Genomic DNA, 19,850 nt, shown 5'->3' on the forward strand with positions numbered 1-19,850 from the left:
GTGAGATCAATGGGCTGTGGCTGTCCAAAATCCTGGGGGCAGAAGATAGGAGAGGTGAAGGTGCCATCAAAGCGTGGTGGCATAGTGTGGGGACACATCTGGGGACACATTTGGGGACACATCTGGGGATGCTTCTGTCCATCCAGAACATGCCCAGAGGACGCTGTGCAATCCCAGCCCAGAGGAAGCTCCTGCTCACAGCTCACCAAAGGAGATTGCAGCGCGGTGCCTTATCAGCTTGTCATCTTGTCTAAACACAGAGCACGTCTGACGCTGTAAAGGAAGAGGCAGCTAAGTTCAGGAATTCTGCATCTTTCCTTGGAAAGCTGTTGTCAGGTGTCAGAGGGAGCGAGCCCCCGGGGGATTGGAGCCCAGCTGAAGGCACAGCACAGCAGGAGGGCAGGGACAGCAGCACCTGCTGGACCACAGCATTGCTTCAGGCCTCCCAGCATAGGGTGCTGCTGCCACCAAGACCCATAGAGCCCCAGGGAGCCAAACCTGGCTGGGACTATTCCAGAAGAAGGCAAAATCCCCTGACACCCTCCCACCCACCAGGGCTGCCTCCGCACAGCAATTACAGAGGCCTGCAGGGCTTTCACACCCAGTCATCTGGGGCCTCCATGTTCTAAATGACTTAATTTGTTTAATGACTTGAGAAGCCCTGGAGCCCCCTTGGTGTCTGGATACATTTCCTTGCTCTCAGAAAGGTTTTTTCACAGCAGCACAGCAGCCACTGCCCAGGAACAGCAGGCAGGTGATCAGCATCACTCCCAAAGCTCCTCCTTCGTCCCAAGGCTGTTCCATGGGAAAGACCCCAGCTTCTGATGTAGGTCCATTTGTCTGTCTGTCCGTCCATCCAGCCAGCCCTCCCTCCATCCACACATCTGTCTGTCCATCCAACCATTCATCCACCTGCCACATCTATCCATCCAACTGTTCATCCATCCATCACTCATCTGTCTACCTGTCCAGCCAACTGTCCATTCATCCGTCATCAGTCTATCTGTCCATCCATCCATCTGTCCATCTATTGGTCCCTCTGTCCACTCAGCCCTTTCCAGTCTCTCCCTCCACTGTTTCCCTGCACGCATTTTTCCACATGAGCTAATCTTCCCTTGGCTCTCAATGACAAATTTATGGCAGAGAAATTATTTTGCAGGAAAAGGAAAGCAGATCCAGGCCATTCTCTTCCCCAAGATTTTCACATGGAGCAGAGGCTCTCTTTTCTGCTTCAGGCACAGCAGAAGGATTGTACAGGATGAGATGGGGAGAGAGCATGTGTTGGGCTCTGTAATGGTTTCATTGTTTGCATAAGAACATGAGAATGCAATAGGCCGAGAGAGATTTAAGCAATTCCCGCATGCAAACCAGCTCTGGACACAAAAGCTTTTCAGTTATCATCAGCAATTTGTAAGATTGTATTAAAATAAACCCACAGGCTCAGTTTCCTGCTCTCACGAACCCCTCTCGTTGGATTACAAAGCATAGAAATGCATCCCAGAAATCTTAACTCAGCACATTTGAGAGCCTAAGGGATAACCTCTCCCTGTCCCTGCACAACTGCCTTCCCCTCACTGCTATGAGAGCCCTGAAATAAGGAAAGAGGCACTATAAGAACAGAGCAGTGCCACGCACAGACCCCACACTGCTCCATTTCCTCTCCTTCCCCATTTGGAATTGCTCTTCAGTCAGAAGAATTTACAATAGAAACAACACATTGCTTTACTCTAACCCCAACCCTTGGCACTTCACAGGACACACAGCAGCATGGGGAGCATAGGTGGCACAGGGACCATTGCCCCACACCCCCCATCCCTGCTTGCAGCTGTTGCATTGCAGCCAGGGGAACATTCAGGAGTCACAGCCCAGCACTCGATGGCACACTTCTCAAGAGTTGGCTGACCATGCAAGACTAAATGCACACTTAGAGCACCAATATATACATTAAAAAAGGGACCGGCATTAAACCTCAGTGAGAAACTCAACGGCCCCACAGCATCTCCCCCAGGAAAGGGGCAGCCGGGCTGGAATTTCTCCTTTTCCCTCATCTCCTCCAAACAAACCGGCTCCTGGGGCTCTGGGGTGGATGTGGCTGGATGGATCAGAGCACCTGAGCTGATGGAAGCACAGGAATGGCTGCGTGTGCACTCTGGAGCTCGGGGATGGGAGCTGCATGTGTGCACATATGAGAGAGTCTCAGTTTTAATTGCAGCCCCGTTGCCAAGTACAACAAAGCGCACACACAAAGAATAGAAGTCGTTTTGTTTTAAGGGTTGAATTGTTTCCCTCCTCAGGGGTGGGGAGGAGGGAGGTGAAATCCATTCCTTTCTAAGCAATGACTCAGGTGCTGCCATCTCCCCTGGGCGCGCATCCCTGCAAGCCCGAGGAGCGTTTTTGCACCGTGTTTTGTTTTACGGCACGGGGCTCTAATAATGGGATTATTGTTCGGTTGCGTGCAAAGCTCTCGGCTCGGGGTTTTGCTGTCCCCGCCCAGCCCTGCAAACCGCAGCCGCCATCGCCTTCAACGTCCCCAGCGCCCGGCGAGCGCCCAGCGCAGCATTCCTGCTCCCTGACTCAGCCACACGGCACCGGGTGAGCGTAGCAGTCCCTGCCCCTCTTACACAACCATCCCCGTATCCCATCTGAAGACCAGCGAGAGGGGGCAAACTCGTGTTTCCCACAGCTTTCCCTATTGCTCACTGCTGGGGAAAGCCCCCCCCCCAAGCTGCTCGGAGCAGCACAAGGTGGGATCCCCCTGTGCACCCCAACTTCGGGCAGGCTGTGGAGCAGCTGGAGCAAAGAGGAGAAGCCCAACGCCACGCACAGCCCAACAGGCAGCAGGTGGGAGGGCTCTGCCATGCCAAACCCGAGGAAAATCCATAAATTTCCACAGTAGTTCCTGCCACCGCAGGACAAATTGCCAGCGATATTTGGCACAGCTCTGAGTGCCTGCAGCAACAGATTTGCACTCACAACCCCATACAACACCACCTCAAAGCCCCAATCCCAAGACACGTGTAATGCCATACACCTGAACACCAGCAGCCCCTCTGTGCCCCACTCAGCCCCAAGCAATGCCCCCAGCACAGCTCCTCTTTGCAGGAGAGCTTCCACACGAACTTGCAGACCATCTTCTTGCAAGCTGCTCACTGGCATCATTGTACACCGTGCCATGGGCATCCTGCAGGCAGCATCTGCTCTTGGTTGAAAGAAAAGCAGCAAAATACACTATGCAGCATTGCTTTTCTGCAGCAGCACTGCTCAGCAGAGGTACCAGAGCTCCCAATGGGGCACCTGGGCTTCAGCTGGGCTCACACCCCCACCCTCCTAACGCTGGGAGCCCACCTGCTGATAAACACATTCCCCTAGGGCTGGGAAGAATTCAGGTGTTATCACACCTCTCCTTCTTCAGCACAGTTTACAAAACCCAAAACTACACATAATGCTATCAGAAAGCAGCCCACAGAGCTGTATTTGGGGTTACTGTTAAATCAGACAGCAAGAGCACGTGCTGTTTAGGAACAGATCTTTACCTTTCAGGCTTTGAGGCTTCTTGGATGGACTGGGGCCACATCTGAAGTTTATCTGCAGCCAGCACAAGAAGCCTTTATTACTTCAAAAACTCAGCAATCCAACATTTCTGTCTGTGTGGAGCTTTACTGAAGAACTAGAGAGGGGGAAATCCCCAGCCCTGATGCTGCTATCTCACACTGGTATGAAGCAGAGGATGCAGCCATTGACAACAGCAACCCTACGGCGGGCAGGGACCATCCCACTGCTCTCCATCCCCAGCTGCGTGATGCGGGGCAGAACCAAGGTGGGACAATTCCCCCATCCCTAATGCTCCTCTCTCCCCTGCCCAGTGCCTGCAGCCCAGCATTGCCCCATGCTTGGCTGCTGCTTGGGTCGCCTTTGCTCCCGGCTCCACCTTTTAATTGGCAGCTATTGTTTCCACACGTCACTCCAGGCTTGGCCCCCAGCCAGCTCTTCAATCGTGGCAAGACACAGATGTATAATTTCATTCACCTCCAGGGTAGAAACAGAAAAGAAGGATTTTCATCTGTGTTTTCTGCATCACCTTCCTGCCCTCCCCTCCAGGTCCAATGTACATAATTATCTCGGCTGGCTACATCTAAGCAGGATTAAGTGCATTATGTGATATTATCTTTCAGCAATCTGATTACGAGGTTGCCTTTAAATGCATAATGTGTTTTTTTGTACCAACTTACACCGCACGCCAGAAATCAAACAAGAAAACACGACTTGCAGCCCGCGAGAAAACCCAACCTGTGGGCACCTCCAGGGCTGCCACGTTCCATGGGAAGGCTTTGGAGCCCTCGTTCCATGGGAAGCCTTTGGAGCCCAACAAGGTTGAGGTGGGCTCACCTACCTGCAGCTCATGGACAAAGAGCCATTGTCCCAGCTCCTTGTGCCCCCAGGGACGTGGCCACCACAGCTCAGCTGAAGAGAAGGAATCCCCAAGGGCTGCTTTCTTCTTCCTGAGGGATTTGTTGTGGTTGGTTTTTAATGAGTCATAAAGCATGAGCCAGTGTCAGGGGTTGGAGCCAGGGCGAGCTGCGGTACACCCAGTGAAACAAACTCTTGGGTGCCATGCACTGCAGATGCCTTTCCTTGGCTCTTGTTTTGTTATTTCCCTTCCCCAAGCTCGCTGCCTTCCTGGTTGAGAGGCAGGACATTTGGCAAGCTGGGAACCACCAAACCATTAAAAAAGAAATGCAGTAAAACGGAGGGAGGAGAAGAAAAGGTACGGATTTACTGCCTTAAAATAAATCAGTGCAAACGCTGAATTTCCCATTTATTGAAACCAATCACAGTTAAAAGGTCAAATCCATTGGCAAACAGTAGTTTTGTATCATCCAGAGTGACATACAAATGAAGTACAAATGGAATCCAACCGAAATAACAAACCAAACAAAAGTGCGTGGCTCTCTCTTAGCTCACCCAACCCATCCCCCTGCTGCCTTTCTGCAGCTCTGTTGGGTGCAGGTACAGCTGAGATGCTGCCAGGCCATCCAGTTACTCCTGCTGGAGGGCCTCATTAGCCTTCCTGAAAAACAGAGCAGCCCTAAAGTGTGGACCTCCCCACACCTGCATTCTGCTCCCCCCTTAAGCATGGGTTCAACCACCCCGTGGTTGTTGGATAGGAGATGCTTGAAAGGAAGAGGATGAAGAGGCAGATAAACGTGGTGCATGGGGGGGTAATTAACGCACACTGATGAGTTATTTCATCCCAGTGCTGCTCAGCAGGACGAGAGCTGGCTCAAGGTAACACAGCACTGTGCTCAGAGTGACAAACAACCCAGCACAGCAGCTGGAGAATGGCAGCTGCTTGGTAGTGCTGAGCACAGCCATGAGCCCAGGTGGAAATGCATTGTGCCATATAACCATCGTGTAGCAACGTGGATGAACACACGTTGCCTTCTCAAACGACCAACAGCACTGTGACACACTCCTAGCACTGCAGGATCCACCAGACCTGCTGCCCCCAGGGTGCTGCACGTGTCATCCCAGTCCTAAAACCTCCACCATTCAAAGCCTGGAGTGGAAATTGAGACTCTTAAGGAGTTTACTGCATTCAAATACTTTGGTCCTTAACCTCAGACCAGCTTAAGCACGCGACGCTGAATTTCTAATCTTCTACAAGGATGATCAAAACCAAGAGAGACCTGAATCAGAGGAACCACCCCAGAACTGCAGCAAAATCTGCAGCCTGGCCAGCACGTCTCGCAGTAACCTTGGAGAAAAAAAATCTGGTGGCGAAAGGAAACCAGGACCTGCAAGGAACCATCCGTATTTGTGCTTTGAAAACCATCGGCTTGATGTTATGAGGAAGAGATATATAAAATTATAGGAAATTAACACCAACCAGATCAAAAAAATATATATATACCAAAAAAGTCTAAAGCATAACACGTGTCCAGTTCCAAAAATGCCACCATGGAAATTGCTGTGAAGTCTTCTCCTGGGGAGCAGCGAGCTGCCTACCCAAGGCCAACATCCAAGGACATCATCACCACGAATCCAAGTATGGAGGTCCAGGAAGCCAGCTTCCCATTGCCACTGCAGGGAGAAAGGGGAGGCCGTGAGTTCTGCCAACCCACCGTGCCCACTGACCTCAGTGCTACGTCTCCATCATTCTCAAACACCTCCAGGGATGGTGACTCCACCACTTCACTGGGCAGCCTGTGCCAGTGCCTGATTGCTCTTTCTGAGAACAAACTGGTAATATTTCACTTGAATTTAGGGCCAGTTGGGGGTCTCACCTGGTCTGTGCCTCTGGGATGATATCATCCATGACCACGTAGACCATGGCTCCAGCAGCAAAGCTCAAGGCATAGGGGAGGAGAGGCTCTGCCATCACCACGGCGAAGGCTCCTAGGACGCCAGCCAGGGGCTCCACCATGCCGCTCAGCTGCCCATACCTGTGGGACAGTGGGACTGAAAGTCACTGGGCATCCCCTGATTCCCCCAGGGTTGAGGCCAGGGCCGCACAGCTCACTCCACACACAGCAATCACTGAGCAGCAAAGGAAATATGATCAAACCATGTCGATTTGTCCAGGAAGGGAATTCAGACATGATCCAATGCCTTCCCCTCGTGAGATCTGGGAATCCAGAAGCAGCTAAGAGAGGAAATATTTCCAACCAGTGTAGCTGAGTCTCAAAAGGGGCATCTGGCCACAACCTCCCCACTCTTTTCCCCAGTTCTCTTTCCTTCTGAGATCGTTTTAATGCGACCATGGGAACTCATTCCTCAGCAGCCCTGGTGCAGCCCCAGCACTCGCTGCAATGGAGATGGGTGGGAGGATAAGAAAACAAAGCTTTGGAGGGAGCAGCCTGCGAGCCCCCCCACCCTCCCATCCATCACCCAAGCGCAGCACACGTGCACAGGCAGGAACGCAGCCCTGTGCCTGCAGAGTTCATGGCCTTGGCTTTTTCACCTCAGGGAAAAGGAAAAAAACAAAGTGGGTTTGAAATGCAGCCCAGAGTGAAGTGAGAGAATTTAAAAAAAAAAAAAAAAAAAATGGAAAACAAAGTAAAAATCCCCTTTTGGTGCAGGATCTGGGAGCTAACCACAGGCACTGAGCCACGATGGGGCGAACCACAGGGCTCGGGGCTGAGCCCTGCTCTGAGCTCAGGGCACTGGGGCAGCACTCACTGCAGGGAGCTGGAAAGCAGCCCCAGGCTCAGACATGGGCAATGCTGGCTGCAGGAGCTGCTGGTCTACAGCCTGCAGGCTGAGCATTCCATGGAGTCCGTGGCCAACACAAGTCCATCCCAAAGGCAGCCCAGTAGAATCACAAATAGAACAACTGAATCAAAGAATCATTAAGGTTGGAAAAGACCTCCAACATCACCAAGTCTCATCCCAACCTATCCCCACTGTGCCTGTTAAACTGCGTCCTTCAGGGCCACAACTCCGGGGACGGTGACCCCACCAGTGTCCTGGGCAGGCAATGCAAATGGGTGCAAGGCAGCAAGTCACAGGAACCTGCTTATAGGAGCTGTAGGTCAGGGGTCCCTGCTCTGGCAGAGCTTTGCTTACCAGAACGCTTTCCACGTGGAGAATCCTGCACCACGCAAAGGCAGGCTGACAGCAAGGCCTTCAGGGAAGTTCTGAATGCCAATCCCAATAGCTAAGTTCCTACAAAGAGAAAAGAACATGTAGATATCTATATCTATATTGGGTGGAAAGGACAGACTGGGAAAGAGAAAAAGAGAAAAGGAGAGGAGAGGAGAGGAGAGGAGAGGAGAGGAGAGGAGAGGAGAGGAGAGGAGAGGAGAGGAGAGGAGAGGAGAGGAGAGGAGAGGAGAGGAGAGGAGAGGAGAGGAGAGGAGAGGAGAGGAGAGGAGAGGAGAGGAGAGGAGAGGAGAGGAGAGGAGAGGAGAGGAGAGGAGAGGAGAGGATTGGTCTGTCCATTGGTAAAGTAATGCAGGAGAATGCAGACTGCTGTAAGGACCATTTCTTCAGGCCCAAAAGATAAAAGGCTTAAGGGGGTTATAACAGGAAGGCATGGTAAACTTGAGCTGCTCCAATTAAAGCCCTATATCCCCAGTGGCAGAAAACACAGCTCTTTTAGAGCTTAAAGCTCAAGGACAGGCAGGAGAGGTTTGGAAGGATATTCAAGGGCAGAAAAACAGGTGAGGTTTCTCCTCTTTCCATCTCCCCTCCAAAATGCAGCCCCAGCTGCATGCTGGCAGCCAGCACAGCATCCACCCTCAGAGCACCCCACACTCCCTGAGCCAGCACCTTCTCCAACTCAACCACTCATCCAACATGGAAACAGCTGACGGCCAAGCAACAAAGATTTGCACTTGTGGGGTCTGTCTGATCTCATCTGTGGTTGCACCCTGAGCCCCTCCACCAGGCACCTCATTAAGCAGAGGCTGCTCCCCACTACCACCATAGCAGTGTGCACACATACGCGTGTCCCAAGGATTACTGGGACTCCCAGCTCTGCAGGCAGAGTCAGGGGCTCCTTGGCCAGCAGCTGAAAGCTCCCTTTAAACACTTGTTTCCTATTAGTAAAATAAGACTGGTGAGAAAAATCTCTCCGGGTTGTTTAAACTTCAACCATGGTTTACAGAAGAGGGGAGGGGAAGGGGGGAGAGGCTGTGGGTTTCCCTAACCAGGACAGGCTATTACAATCAAAAACATTATTCAAGGGAAAGAGAGAGAGAACGGAGGGGGAAAAACATCCCTTTTAGAAAACACTGGAGCCGCTGTCTGTGTGCTGGGTTTTTTTTTCCTCCTTCACTCGCCTTCGCACAAAGCAGCTATTACTAGCCCCAACCACAACAAATTAATGGGGTGGGAGAGGGAAGTGTGAATGGAGGGGTCTGTACGGGAAGCAGCAGCACGCTCCCCCCTCGCTGACCCCTCGCTGCAGGGCTGCCCATGCACAGAGGCAGCCCCGAGGGGCACAGGGAAGGGAATTTAAGCCAGGGAGGGACCCAGCAGGAGAAGCCAGGATGGGCGGGCTGGCCCCTGCCCTTTCCCTGCCCTCTGCCCCTATAGCAAACCCTGCAGGGCTCCCCTGGGGGGGGGGGGAGGCAGCAGCGGTGTGCCCCCCACTCCAGGTCAGGTTTTGGGTTAGGGTTTTCCCAAGGACGTAGGTGCAGGTATCACAGTGGAATGAGGCTCAAGCACACAGCTGAGCCCCAGCACCCTGGGATGTGGCATAGGGAAAGGGTCTCAGCTGCCTGGTGGCATTATCCCTCTGCCACCTCATGGCTTCAGGTCCCTCCGAAGGGCTCTCACTTGCTGAAACCACTCTCCATCACCCAACGGGGCCACTTGTTCCTTCAGTGCTTCCTATCACGCAGCTCTGCCTGAGCACCACTCGGATTTTGGGACTCAGCATCTCAGCAGGATCAGAATGAATCCTGGCTAACACAGAAGCCAGGAACACTCCAACCTCCCTGTCCATCCTGCCTTGGCTCCCTGCAAATGGGAGATGCCCAGGTGCTCAGGCAGAGAACACTGAGCTCTGGTGCCCAAATTGGGAACAAAAGAGTCCCAGGAGATGTTCCTCCTCCCTTGGCCGCCAACTTGTGCACACCTCACACCTTGGTTTCGAGCTGATGGCACTGAGGTCAGTCAGAAAGCAACCAAATCACATAAAGCTGCATTGTGCACCAGGAAAACAAAGGCTTCCTTATTACGGAAATAGGTGGGGATTCTTGGAAGGTTTCCCCCTGCTGCAAAGAAACACATTGTAAAACAGATGCACAAAGACAGCGTGGAGCAGGCTGACCCAAAGGCTGCTCCAGAGATGGGATAGAATAGAATCACAGCATAACCCAAGCTGGAAGGGAAACAGATCATTGAGTCCAGCTCCTACAGGATGGTTTGGCCAAGGCAGCAAAGGCAAACATCCAGAGACATTGGGATCTACACTGGGAAAGGTGGGGAATAGCTGTGCAAGTGACGAAGTGTTCAAAGCAAAGCCTGTGCTGTCCAGTGGGTCACCTACGTCCACCTAAAAGACATTAGGATAAGCTTCAGGTCAATCCCAGTGTACAGAAAGACACTGATACACAGAAAGAGGAAATATTTCCTTCCCCAATGCTCAACCTCAGCTTCCTCATCTGTAAAATGGGCACACCACAGTGCTGTGCTCCGGCACCTTTTCCACCTGGGCACGCCACGAGTCCCACATTGCATTGGGGTGATCACTCCTGCAGCATTCCAGCAGGAGGAGAGGTGAAGCTGTGGCTGAGACCCAACGGGGAGCACCAGCACCCCAGGAGTGCTCCCCAGCTCACTGCCAACCGCCGCGGCATCACGCTGGGAGACTCCAAGTTCACTTTCAGAAAAAAGCTGGCATCTCTGCATATTTGCAAGGTCAAGGCACAGAAAGCCTTCTATAAGCCTAAACCCTTGTTTTCAAGGGCCTATTCTTTTACAAACTGATTATGAAAGCAGGCTACATATTCTTAACAAGCCCCTTTTCACTACGGCTTTCAATTCCCTCCAGTGTATAATGTGCATGTGTATTCTTGCATGGCAGGCCCTTACATACTGTTTTGATTGTTATCGTCTTGCCATGAAAGGGCCGATTGTTTTGGGTTCCCAAGATTACATCATGGCTTCCCACTCGGGCTGCCTGGAGAGGTGTTTGATCAGGGCTCACAGGTGGGAAGGAGCCCTGCGGTGAGCACGGGGCCCTGAGCGTTTCCCCATACCTGCCCTACCTGTTCAGCACAGCTGCCTCGGCACGCCAAGCTCTGTGCAGCACTGACGGTGCCTCTCACGCAAGGTTGGGCTGTGGAGTGCTCCAGTCCTGAGAGCAGCTGTCCTCCCTGCAGCAACAAGCAGGCTGGGAGCAGGCGTAGGGATAAGGTGGGAGTTTCATGGGACAGAAAGGTGAAATAAAGCAAGAGTCTTGTTTTCAGAGAATCATAGGGGTTGGAAGAGACCTCTGGAAGTCATCAAGTCCGAGTCGAGTCCATTGGGAAGCCAACATCCCACCCAACCTCTACAAAGAGCGAGGGCTTCAAGTGGCATCAGTAAAACTGGAAGGAAGCAAAAAGCACAAGAGAAGGAAATCACGCAGAGCACCAAGCAGTGGAAAACACCCAGAGCTCGGAGCCGAACAGGCAAGCATCTCAAACCAACACTGGCAAATGCCCAGCTGCAGGGGTTTCAGCAGCCCACACGTGCATCCTTGAGCAGTGGTGGCACAGCCTGGCTGCTCCAAGCCTCTCCTGGTGCTGCTTTTTGTCACCTCCCCAAATCCGCCTGCCCCGCTGCGCATAGCGTGCCGTGCGGTCTGCGTCCCATCTGCTCTCCTGGCCCCTTGCCAGCCTTAAACACACACAGCCCTGGGTCCACACGCAGTAAACATTTACAATTTTAGGAAATTTTACCCTTAATTTATCCCAAAGGCACATGAGCAAAGTTGAACATCATAAAACCTGCTCTCTCCTCTGCCCGCAGCAACCGGGACGTGAACTTCAGCTGGAGAGCACAAAACCCCCCAGCTCTCACAGCGCTTTGCCATCGCTTCCAGGCAAAGGGAGGAGGCAGGTGAAGGAGCATGGGCTGTGGGGAGGGGAAACGGTGACACAGAGGGGACATGGGTGCCACCAGAGTCCCCCTCTTGACAGAACATCAGCTCACAGAGGGCTCAGGGATGTCCTCATGTGCCCAGAGCCAGAGCAGAGCTGCCCACTGTGTGGGATTATTTTTTCCCTTGGGGTGAGGGGGGAGTTAAAAACCCATATTCTATCTGCCCTATTACTTCCAGAACTGTTTGATTTTCTCTATCAGCCTCATGCATGGTCTGCATCTCCCCCTGCCCACCAGGCACAATGCTGAGTTTCATCCCTCTGCTCTTACTGCAGCAGGGAGCACCCAGGGATGTTCGAAGCTGTGCTTTTTGTGTGCTGGCTGCTCAGAGCAAAAATACACACACACAAAAGGCCCCACGTGCCAACTTCAAAGTGAACAATCTGTTCCCGATGATGCTCTTCTCTAAAATGGCCCTTCAGGATTGAAGGAAAAGTGTGAAAAAGGAAATTCAGCCCCAAGAAGGGCAGAGGGAGGCTTGGGGCAGGCAAGCACCAGGGGATGCTTCATTCTACGATCACACTGCAGATCTAAAGCTTCGCAGACAGGACCCAGAGCAAAAAAAAACACCGCCTGCACCCCTGGATGCACAACAACCCCAAAACTGCAGAGATGCACAGACAGCCTCACTGCAAGCGAGGCACAGCTGAGCACACTGCTGAGCCCATTTCTTCTTTTCGCTACACCCAAATCTAAATTTTTACATATTCATATAGGCACGCCCATAAATAACCTGATTTTAATGATGCGGCCGCATTGATCGCGGGTAGGGCTTGAGCTGGAGGCAGATACAGAGCCCTATAAAGGTTATTAAAATATATTTTAGAAATTAAACACACAGACAGGCTGGGTGGTCTAAAAGCAGGGCTGGGATTGCGGCCCACCTATAAACCCCAATACAAGCTGCCCGTTAACATTTACAGCTTCACCCAAAACACCAACCTTCTCCCTTTGTGTGACTCTACATCACAAGCACGTTTCACACAGAAAGTTACATTACATGAGAATGATATTATGTTCAAGACCTGCCTGGATGCCTACCTGTGTGACCTGTTGTAGGGAACCTGCTTTGGCAGAGGGGCTGGAGTTGATGATCTCTGGAGGTCCCTTCCAACCCCTACAATTCTGTGATTCTGTGATAGGATGAGAGGCGATGGCCTGAAGTTGAACCAGGGGATGTTCGTGTGGGATACAGGAGAAACGTCTTGGAAAAAGTGGTTGGGCACTGGCACAGCTGCCCAGGGAGCAGTGGGGTCCCTGGAGGTGCTCCCTCACTGTCCCTGGAGGTGCTCCAGAACTGCAGGGATGTGGCACTAAGGGCCGTGGCTATGGGCACAGTGGGATGAGCTGGGGATCTTAGAGGTCTTTTCCAGCCTTAATGATTCTATGATTCCACAGGTAGATACACATGTGTGCTTTTCCCCTCTTGCCTCTTGGACGAATGAAGTGACATCCCCAAAGAGCCAACGGATGGACACACCATCCCCATAGGACTCAGGATAGGTCCCAGCCCCACGGGTTCCCCAATGGGCTGGGGGGGCTTCAAGTGATTGCCATAAACTGCACACTGCTGGGACCTGTGCCAGTAAGAATAAGGTAAGAATAGAATGAAAAGCACAGAAATGGTTCCTCCCTTCCCTGTCCTGCAACATCGCTGCTAAAATGCGCCTGGAGAGAGTGTGAAAAAGCACCGCAGCGGCGCCTTTATGCAGCCCCAGACCTGGAACTAAACAATTTACTAACAGATGTAGCTATAAAAAGCCCCATTATCACATCTTGTACGGTAACAATGTCTTCATTCAAACTGCTTCCCCTCCTAGGAAGGTTTGTTTTCAATCCACGCTGCTACAGAGAGGTACGGGCTGCAGTGCAGAGCCAGCCCCTTGCTCAAAGTGAGCCTTGTTTGGCCTTATCTTGATAAGATAAATAGGGATAATAGCTTTTTCTTTCTCTACTCTTTTATTTGCCCTCTTTCTTTTATTTTAATGGGAACTGCAGTGCAGATCAAAGCTGGCGTGCACAGACCCACGAGGGATGGCACAGGAAACCACTTCCCCATGTCCCATCACAACAGACCCCACTCAAGAGGTCTCTGCTCCCTGCTGCACCTCTCTTTATCACAGACCGAGCAGCAAGGCACAGGAAGACCCCACATTCACCCTCCTGGCATTGCAACGAGCTGGGAAGCAGAAGCGTTCAGTGCAAGCTGCCTTGGGCCATGTGCACCTACATGGCAGGGCATCCATGCCTCCGTCCACACACTGCTATGCCCAGTGCCTTCCCAGCAGTGCTCAAGGAACACAGCAGAAGCCCTGAGATTAATTAATGAGCCGTGATGAGAAATGCAGCACCCAAGGAGCCAAAACCCACCCGCACTTGCTTGAATGACACAAAGCCAGGCATTCAGTGCACAGGAAAAACATTCAGCACCCAGAAGGGAGAAGCTCCCAGCTCAGTAACCATCACTGAATAATAAACATATACCTCCAGGACAGGTTAATTAAGAGGCGCTTAATAGGCATCTTGCAACAGCTTTGTTTTGTAACCAGAGGCTGCACTGCAGGAAGGAGCAGTGGCTGAGGAACACACAGAGCTCAGGGCACGGAATTCCCCTCCAGCCCCACCACGCAGCAGGAAGAGGTGTTTCCATTCAGTGCTCCCATGGATCTGATAAAGGAGAGAGGATCCAGCCCCACGTCTCCATGCCACCCGAGCCATATTGGCTCCTCCATGACCTATTCATAGCAAAGAGACAGAACTGGTGTGTGCAAATAGCAGAGATGAACCCAGAGCGTCTTCTGCTGCCTCACACCACAATGATTCCCATTCATTCCAAGAAAACACAGCGTAAAAGTATTGCCTGGTTTCAATCTCCATGCATTAATCAAGCCTCAGCCTATTTCTTTCTCTTTTCCAGCAGTGTGGGAGGCACAGGCTGTCCCATGAAATAATATTTTCCGAGCCATCGTCAAAGTCCTACCGCCAGCCCGAAGCCTCTTTCTGTCTCAGCAGAGCTGGACAGGAAACAATCTGTGGGCACAACAGGGCCAGCACTCCCTGCACAGGGCTGTGAATGGGGGCCATTGTGCTGCAGTGAGGAACCCTCCCCAGCACCAGCAGGGAAACAGATCTGTTTGCGTCGCTGCCACACACGCATTGCAGCTGAACAGGAGCCTTCATTCAGCACGGGGCAGGTGTCCTATCGGGACCTGCTGTCTGCACCACGCACAATGCAATATTGCACGTCATTTTTCCAACTTCGAGACCTTTATACGCTCCAAGTAAATTTCTGCATTTTGCTTTGTACCTCTTTCACTTCTTCCAATTTTCCGTTGCACCTGAAAGAGCAGCTCCTGCTCTGTGCTTTGCCAGGGAGACACCCAGCAGGGCCAGAGCTTCCACGAGAGCTGTGCAAAGGCACCAAGCATGCCCAGTGCTGCTGTGAGCAGGCAATGGGAGCAGGGGTGTTACCACATAGTGCCAGGTGGGAGAGGAGCAGTGGGGATGGGGCTTTTCTTTGGTGCCCAATCTGGGATCTCCTCACTCTACTGTGCAGCAGCCAGCAGGAACAGCAGCTTCCCACCTCTGCAACAGGAGCAGATTAAAAAAGCAGAAGTGTACACTGCATGCTTTTAGGGAAGAAAAGTGCAGGAAAATCCCACCTATGTGCAGACCAAGCCCGCCGTGCTGACACTTCCCACTTCTCTCTTTGACCAGGTACCAGCCAGGCATCACTGCCCTTGGCTGAATGAAGGACAGAGCACAGCCACACGCAGCACTGTCTGACTCTGAAATGAAACAATCCCTTCATCACGCTCACACCTTGCTGCAGACCACTGAAAATTTGCCACAGTGAACTTCTCTCTTTTTTTTTTTTTTTAAAGAAAAAAAGAAACAACTTTATTTTCTGGCACCAACTATCCCTTGTGACTGGACTTAGCCATGGGCTGTGATAAAGGCTGTGACAAAGGCTGCTTTCTTACCATGTTTATGCACTGTCAGAATTGCACAGGCAGTCCTATCCCCAGCTTTTTCTAGTGGCTCCAGGCTTGGTTTTCCATCCTTAATAATAATCTTTCAGTTTTCACAATTCTGTACAGAATGACAATAGAATAACACCAGGGCTGCAAGATGAATCACCCAGAGGTTACACCCACAGAGCCCATAAAAGACAGGGACAGGGAGTGCTGCACTGCGTCTGGGGGATGTGGGGATGGAGGATGTGGGGATGGGCAATGGGACAAGGGAACAGGGAAAGGGATGTGAGGACAGGGATGAGGAGCGAGATGAAGGGACAGGGACATGGTGCATTTCATGTGGGCAGCACCTTCCCAGCCTCCACTCCCTGACACTGCTGCAAGCAAAACCCCCATGGGATGGGGATGCTGAGAGCCCCTCAGGGTCCACAGACTTAAAGAAAAAACTGACAGACATTTCAGTGGGGCTTTTTCTCCTGCAAAACCACACTGGGCAGCTCCAGCCCCATCTGGTTCCTTTTAAATCAGCCACACAAAATGGGGAGGTTTGGTCAAACTATTTCTTTTTCCTCTTCCCTGCATGCAATCACTTCGAGCAGTGGGGCACAGCCATCCTGCTCCCAGCGCTGTGCTGAGCAGCTCCTTGGGGCCTGGCTGCCCCATGGCGAGCAGAGGGATGCAACACAGAGGGATCTGGCACAGAGGGACTCAAACTGCTCCCCGCTCCCCAAATTCAGGGCAGGCTCCTTTGTATCCTGAGCCCTGTCTGGAGCGCAGCACAACGCACACAAGATCTCGAACTGGGCGAGCAATCCCTGCCTAACATCAGAAGGAAAAAAAAAAGCAGCTCGGCTGCCGAGATCTCAGCTGTTTGTGCATGGTGACATCGTCAGCAGAGCCTCCTCCGAGCCGGGCCCGGCAGCAGGAGCGGGATGCGCACGCCCGGGGGCAGCAGAGGAGCGCGGAGCCGCGCACCGGGAGCTGCGGGGCCGGAGCGGGGCGATGGGGAGCGGCACCCAGGGGACCCCAATGCACCGACCGGAGAACAACAGCAGCCAGCACGGCCCGGCCTCCTCCTGCCGCCCTCTGCAGGGCAGCTGGAGCTTTCCCGGTTTTCATAATTCCCTCTCTGCTGATATTCATTTCCTACACGCAAAGCTGGAACAGCCCTTCGGGACGGAGCTTCCCCAGGGTCCTACAGCGAGCTCCTGCACAGGTCTCAGTCCGATGGGGGAAGTGAAATGCATCGATCAGCATCTGCACGGTGCCAGCAGCAGGCAGAAGCAAGCACGGGGTCAGCAGGCTCTGCAAGCACCCACCCGTACGCAATGCAGCCCTGGGTGCTTGCATCCGAGTGTGGGAGCCGTCAGAAGCACTGTCACACAATTCGGTTTGGAGCTGCTCAGCCCTGCTGCCAATCAGCTCACATCACTGTAGGAACGCACAGTCAGAGCCGGGGGGATAAGGGGGTAAACTGAGTCATGCAGCTGTTCCATTGAAATGCTATTTTCATATCACAGAGATGGAGGAGATCACAGCCATCACATCCCCGAAGCGCTGGGGTTGACCCAGAGCAATTTCCCCTTCAAATGTGTCAAAAGATTTAACTCTATTTCATCACCTTATATATATAAATACATATATATATATAACTCCACTGCTACTTTCTAGCACGAAGGGCTTCTGCAAAGCCCCTGTGAGAGCTGTCCCCATCTTTTCCTCTCCACAAAAACCCCCCAACAGCAGCAGCAGCAATTTCTTTTCCCAATACTCCATGCAAGTTGCATCTCTTTCCCATGCCCAGCACAGCCACGCTTTGCTCTTGCCCTGCAGAGCAGACAGGAGCTGCCCGTCCTCCCCAGAGATGCTGTATGAGGAGGAATTGGCAACAGCACAGCGTTTCACTCCTGGATATCCCCAGCCATTTCCACGGGGCAGTGGCCACACGAAGAGCTTTTTGTTCTGCCCGCAGATGACAACGATAGACAGATTGATGGCAACGAAGTCATTTTGTCTCCTTCTGCAGCTGACAACATTTGCATTGGTATTTCCCTGGTGCAGACTCCACCTTTTATCTAACATGATTAATGCCATTGTAAATACAGAGAAAGAAGCAGCTGCTTCTGGTTTCTCAGCTTTTACTGAGCAGCTGACAAAAAAAGAAAAAACCACACACATCCTTTTGTAAGAGAATCCCTAGAGTCTCTGCAGGCTTTATGAAGAGCCTTTTATTGCAAAAGGTTGGAGAAAAGCAGTTTATAACTGCTTTATTGTGCTATGCTCACCACAAATCTGGATTGTATCTGCTACAACCCAAGTGCCCACGGCAGAGCAGTGAGCACAAGCCCTCGGCTGCGAGGGAGGTGACATGGATGTCATGAAAGCTGTGTGACATGGGCAACACTCAGGCCCATAGCAGATCCAGGCATAAAACCTGGGGGGCTGCATGCAGCTCTCACCCAATGCTGGGGCCCCATAGACCACCAGCAGTACTGGAGTGGCCGAGATGCAGCGTGCCTTATTCTTCCACCTGGAGGGGCTGGGAAAGGCACTGCAAAGCCTGAACATGCTGCTTTCCCTCCACAATACCTTTGTTATAAATGGATCTGGTAATCAAAAGGTAAAATTCAGGTATGCGATTCAAACAGAAAAATAAAAGCATTTGATGAGAACACACCGAGGTGCACCTCAGCTGCTGCTTTGCAAAGCCACTGGCAGCCCCCTGTGCTGGGGGCAGTGATGATGTCCCTGAGTCACTGCTTGCAAAAACTGAGCCACCACTACCCCATCCCATCACTGCACCAGGCACAGCACAGCTCCTGCAGCCCCACTTAGCAGCCCAGCAGTGCTGGGACAGAACCATTTCAGGAACCAGCATCACCAAGAGAAGCTCTCTTTCCACCTGACAAGCCTTGAAATACCCAGCAGCAATGCTGCATGCCCAGTCTGGGACAGGGGACAAACTGTGGCAGGGAGAGTTGCCCCAAACCCCGCAGCAGCACCGCGCTCTGCCTTACCTGGCACTCTGGAAGGTGGCAGACACCGATTTTCCAATAGCCCCGAATCCGACTCCCACTGCTAGCCCCTCTGCAACGGGAAGGAGAGAGAATTAAGGTCAGATCCTGCAGCATCTCTGGGGCTGCCCTTCTTTCAGCACGCCCAAGGAAGCAGGGCTGCAGGTCAGGGTGTTGCTTTTTCTCATTTTAACCTAAATTCTGTGCAAATCTGTACAAGGAGGGCAAGGGGTGACACTGAGCAGCATTGGGTGCAGAGGTGCTGCCTGCTGGGCTCCTTCACAGCTCCCTGATCTGAGCCTAATGCACTGCAGCCAAACACAGGGAGACTTCTACGCCTGTAACGAAGCACATGGGAGGGGAAAAGGCCACAACCCCCAGCAGCTTCAATGCAACTCCAAGCACAGCAGGGGGAAGCCATCCAAAGCACAGCAGCAGTGCTGGTTTGCAGCCCCATGCCAGTGCACGTTCTGCAGCCTTCCAGGAGGCAGTTCCCCACACAGGCTGTGTGACAGCCATGCAGGGGAGCGCTCAGAAGGCATTCAAACAGATGGAAGGTGTTACATGTGCCTGCGAGGATGAGGTCTCAGAGGAACAGAACCGTGTCTGTTTGTGGCCCCTTGGATTTCCAGTTGCCTTGGAAACACACCATAAGAAGCAGCACTGATTTACTATCAGCACGGCGTCCCCTGCTACAGGCTGAGCGTGTGAAGTTGAAACAGATCACAATAAAAAGAACCCAGAGCCTTGATCTGAGTTTTGGCTTAGCGTGGAGACAGTGAAGATGACATCAGGAATCAGTCCTACATACAGGGTGAGGAAACTCCTCACCATTCCTAAGATAAAAGTGCAAGGCAGTGGTGCAAGCCCTGGCCAAAGTCCCTGTACAAAGTGCTGGTGGAAAGCCTTCATGCAAAGTCCCCATATAAAGCACTTGTGCAAAGCCTTTCTTGCAAAACCCACATGCCAAGGTTAGGGTTAGGCAAAGCACTGGTGCAAAGCCCCCATGCAAAGCTCTCATGCTGCCCAGCAGCACCATGGGGAGAGAGGAGGGAGCTCTATCAATGCATTCATGGTGATGCTGAGTGTGAGGAGGGCACGACAGAGCTCTGCAGAAAGGGCTTTGGCTCTGCTCCTTTGAAAGATCTCTTTTTAAGTGTAACTCACCCCGAGAGCAGCATTCAAGGGGTAAAAGTGCCCAATCGTGCAAAAAAAAGAAAAAGAGTTTTGGGAGGGGAAACAACGCACCGGTTTTCCCTGCTGT

At 52.3% G+C, this 19,850-nt stretch overlaps 1 protein-coding gene across 1 annotated transcript in view; it reads right to left on the minus strand.

Moving 5' to 3' along the window:
* Window positions 1-6,002: 6,002 nt before the first annotated feature.
* Window positions 6,003-19,850, minus strand: part of SLC39A11 (solute carrier family 39 member 11) — a gene marked incomplete at both ends in the record, with an annotated part of 57,370 nt that continues 43,522 nt past the window's right edge. The window contains 4 exons of the mRNA XM_079544173.1: window positions 6,003-6,081; window positions 6,285-6,443; window positions 7,567-7,665; window positions 18,590-18,659. Of these exons, the coding sequence (XP_079400299.1) occupies window positions 6,003-6,081; window positions 6,285-6,443; window positions 7,567-7,665; window positions 18,590-18,659 (407 nt within the window). The remainder of the gene's footprint in view (window positions 6,082-6,284; window positions 6,444-7,566; window positions 7,666-18,589; window positions 18,660-19,850) is intronic.

This window comes from Tetrao urogallus (genome assembly GCF_951394365.1).
Source record: "Tetrao urogallus genome assembly, chromosome: 18".
Classification (NCBI taxonomy): domain Eukaryota; kingdom Metazoa; phylum Chordata; class Aves; order Galliformes; family Phasianidae; genus Tetrao; species Tetrao urogallus.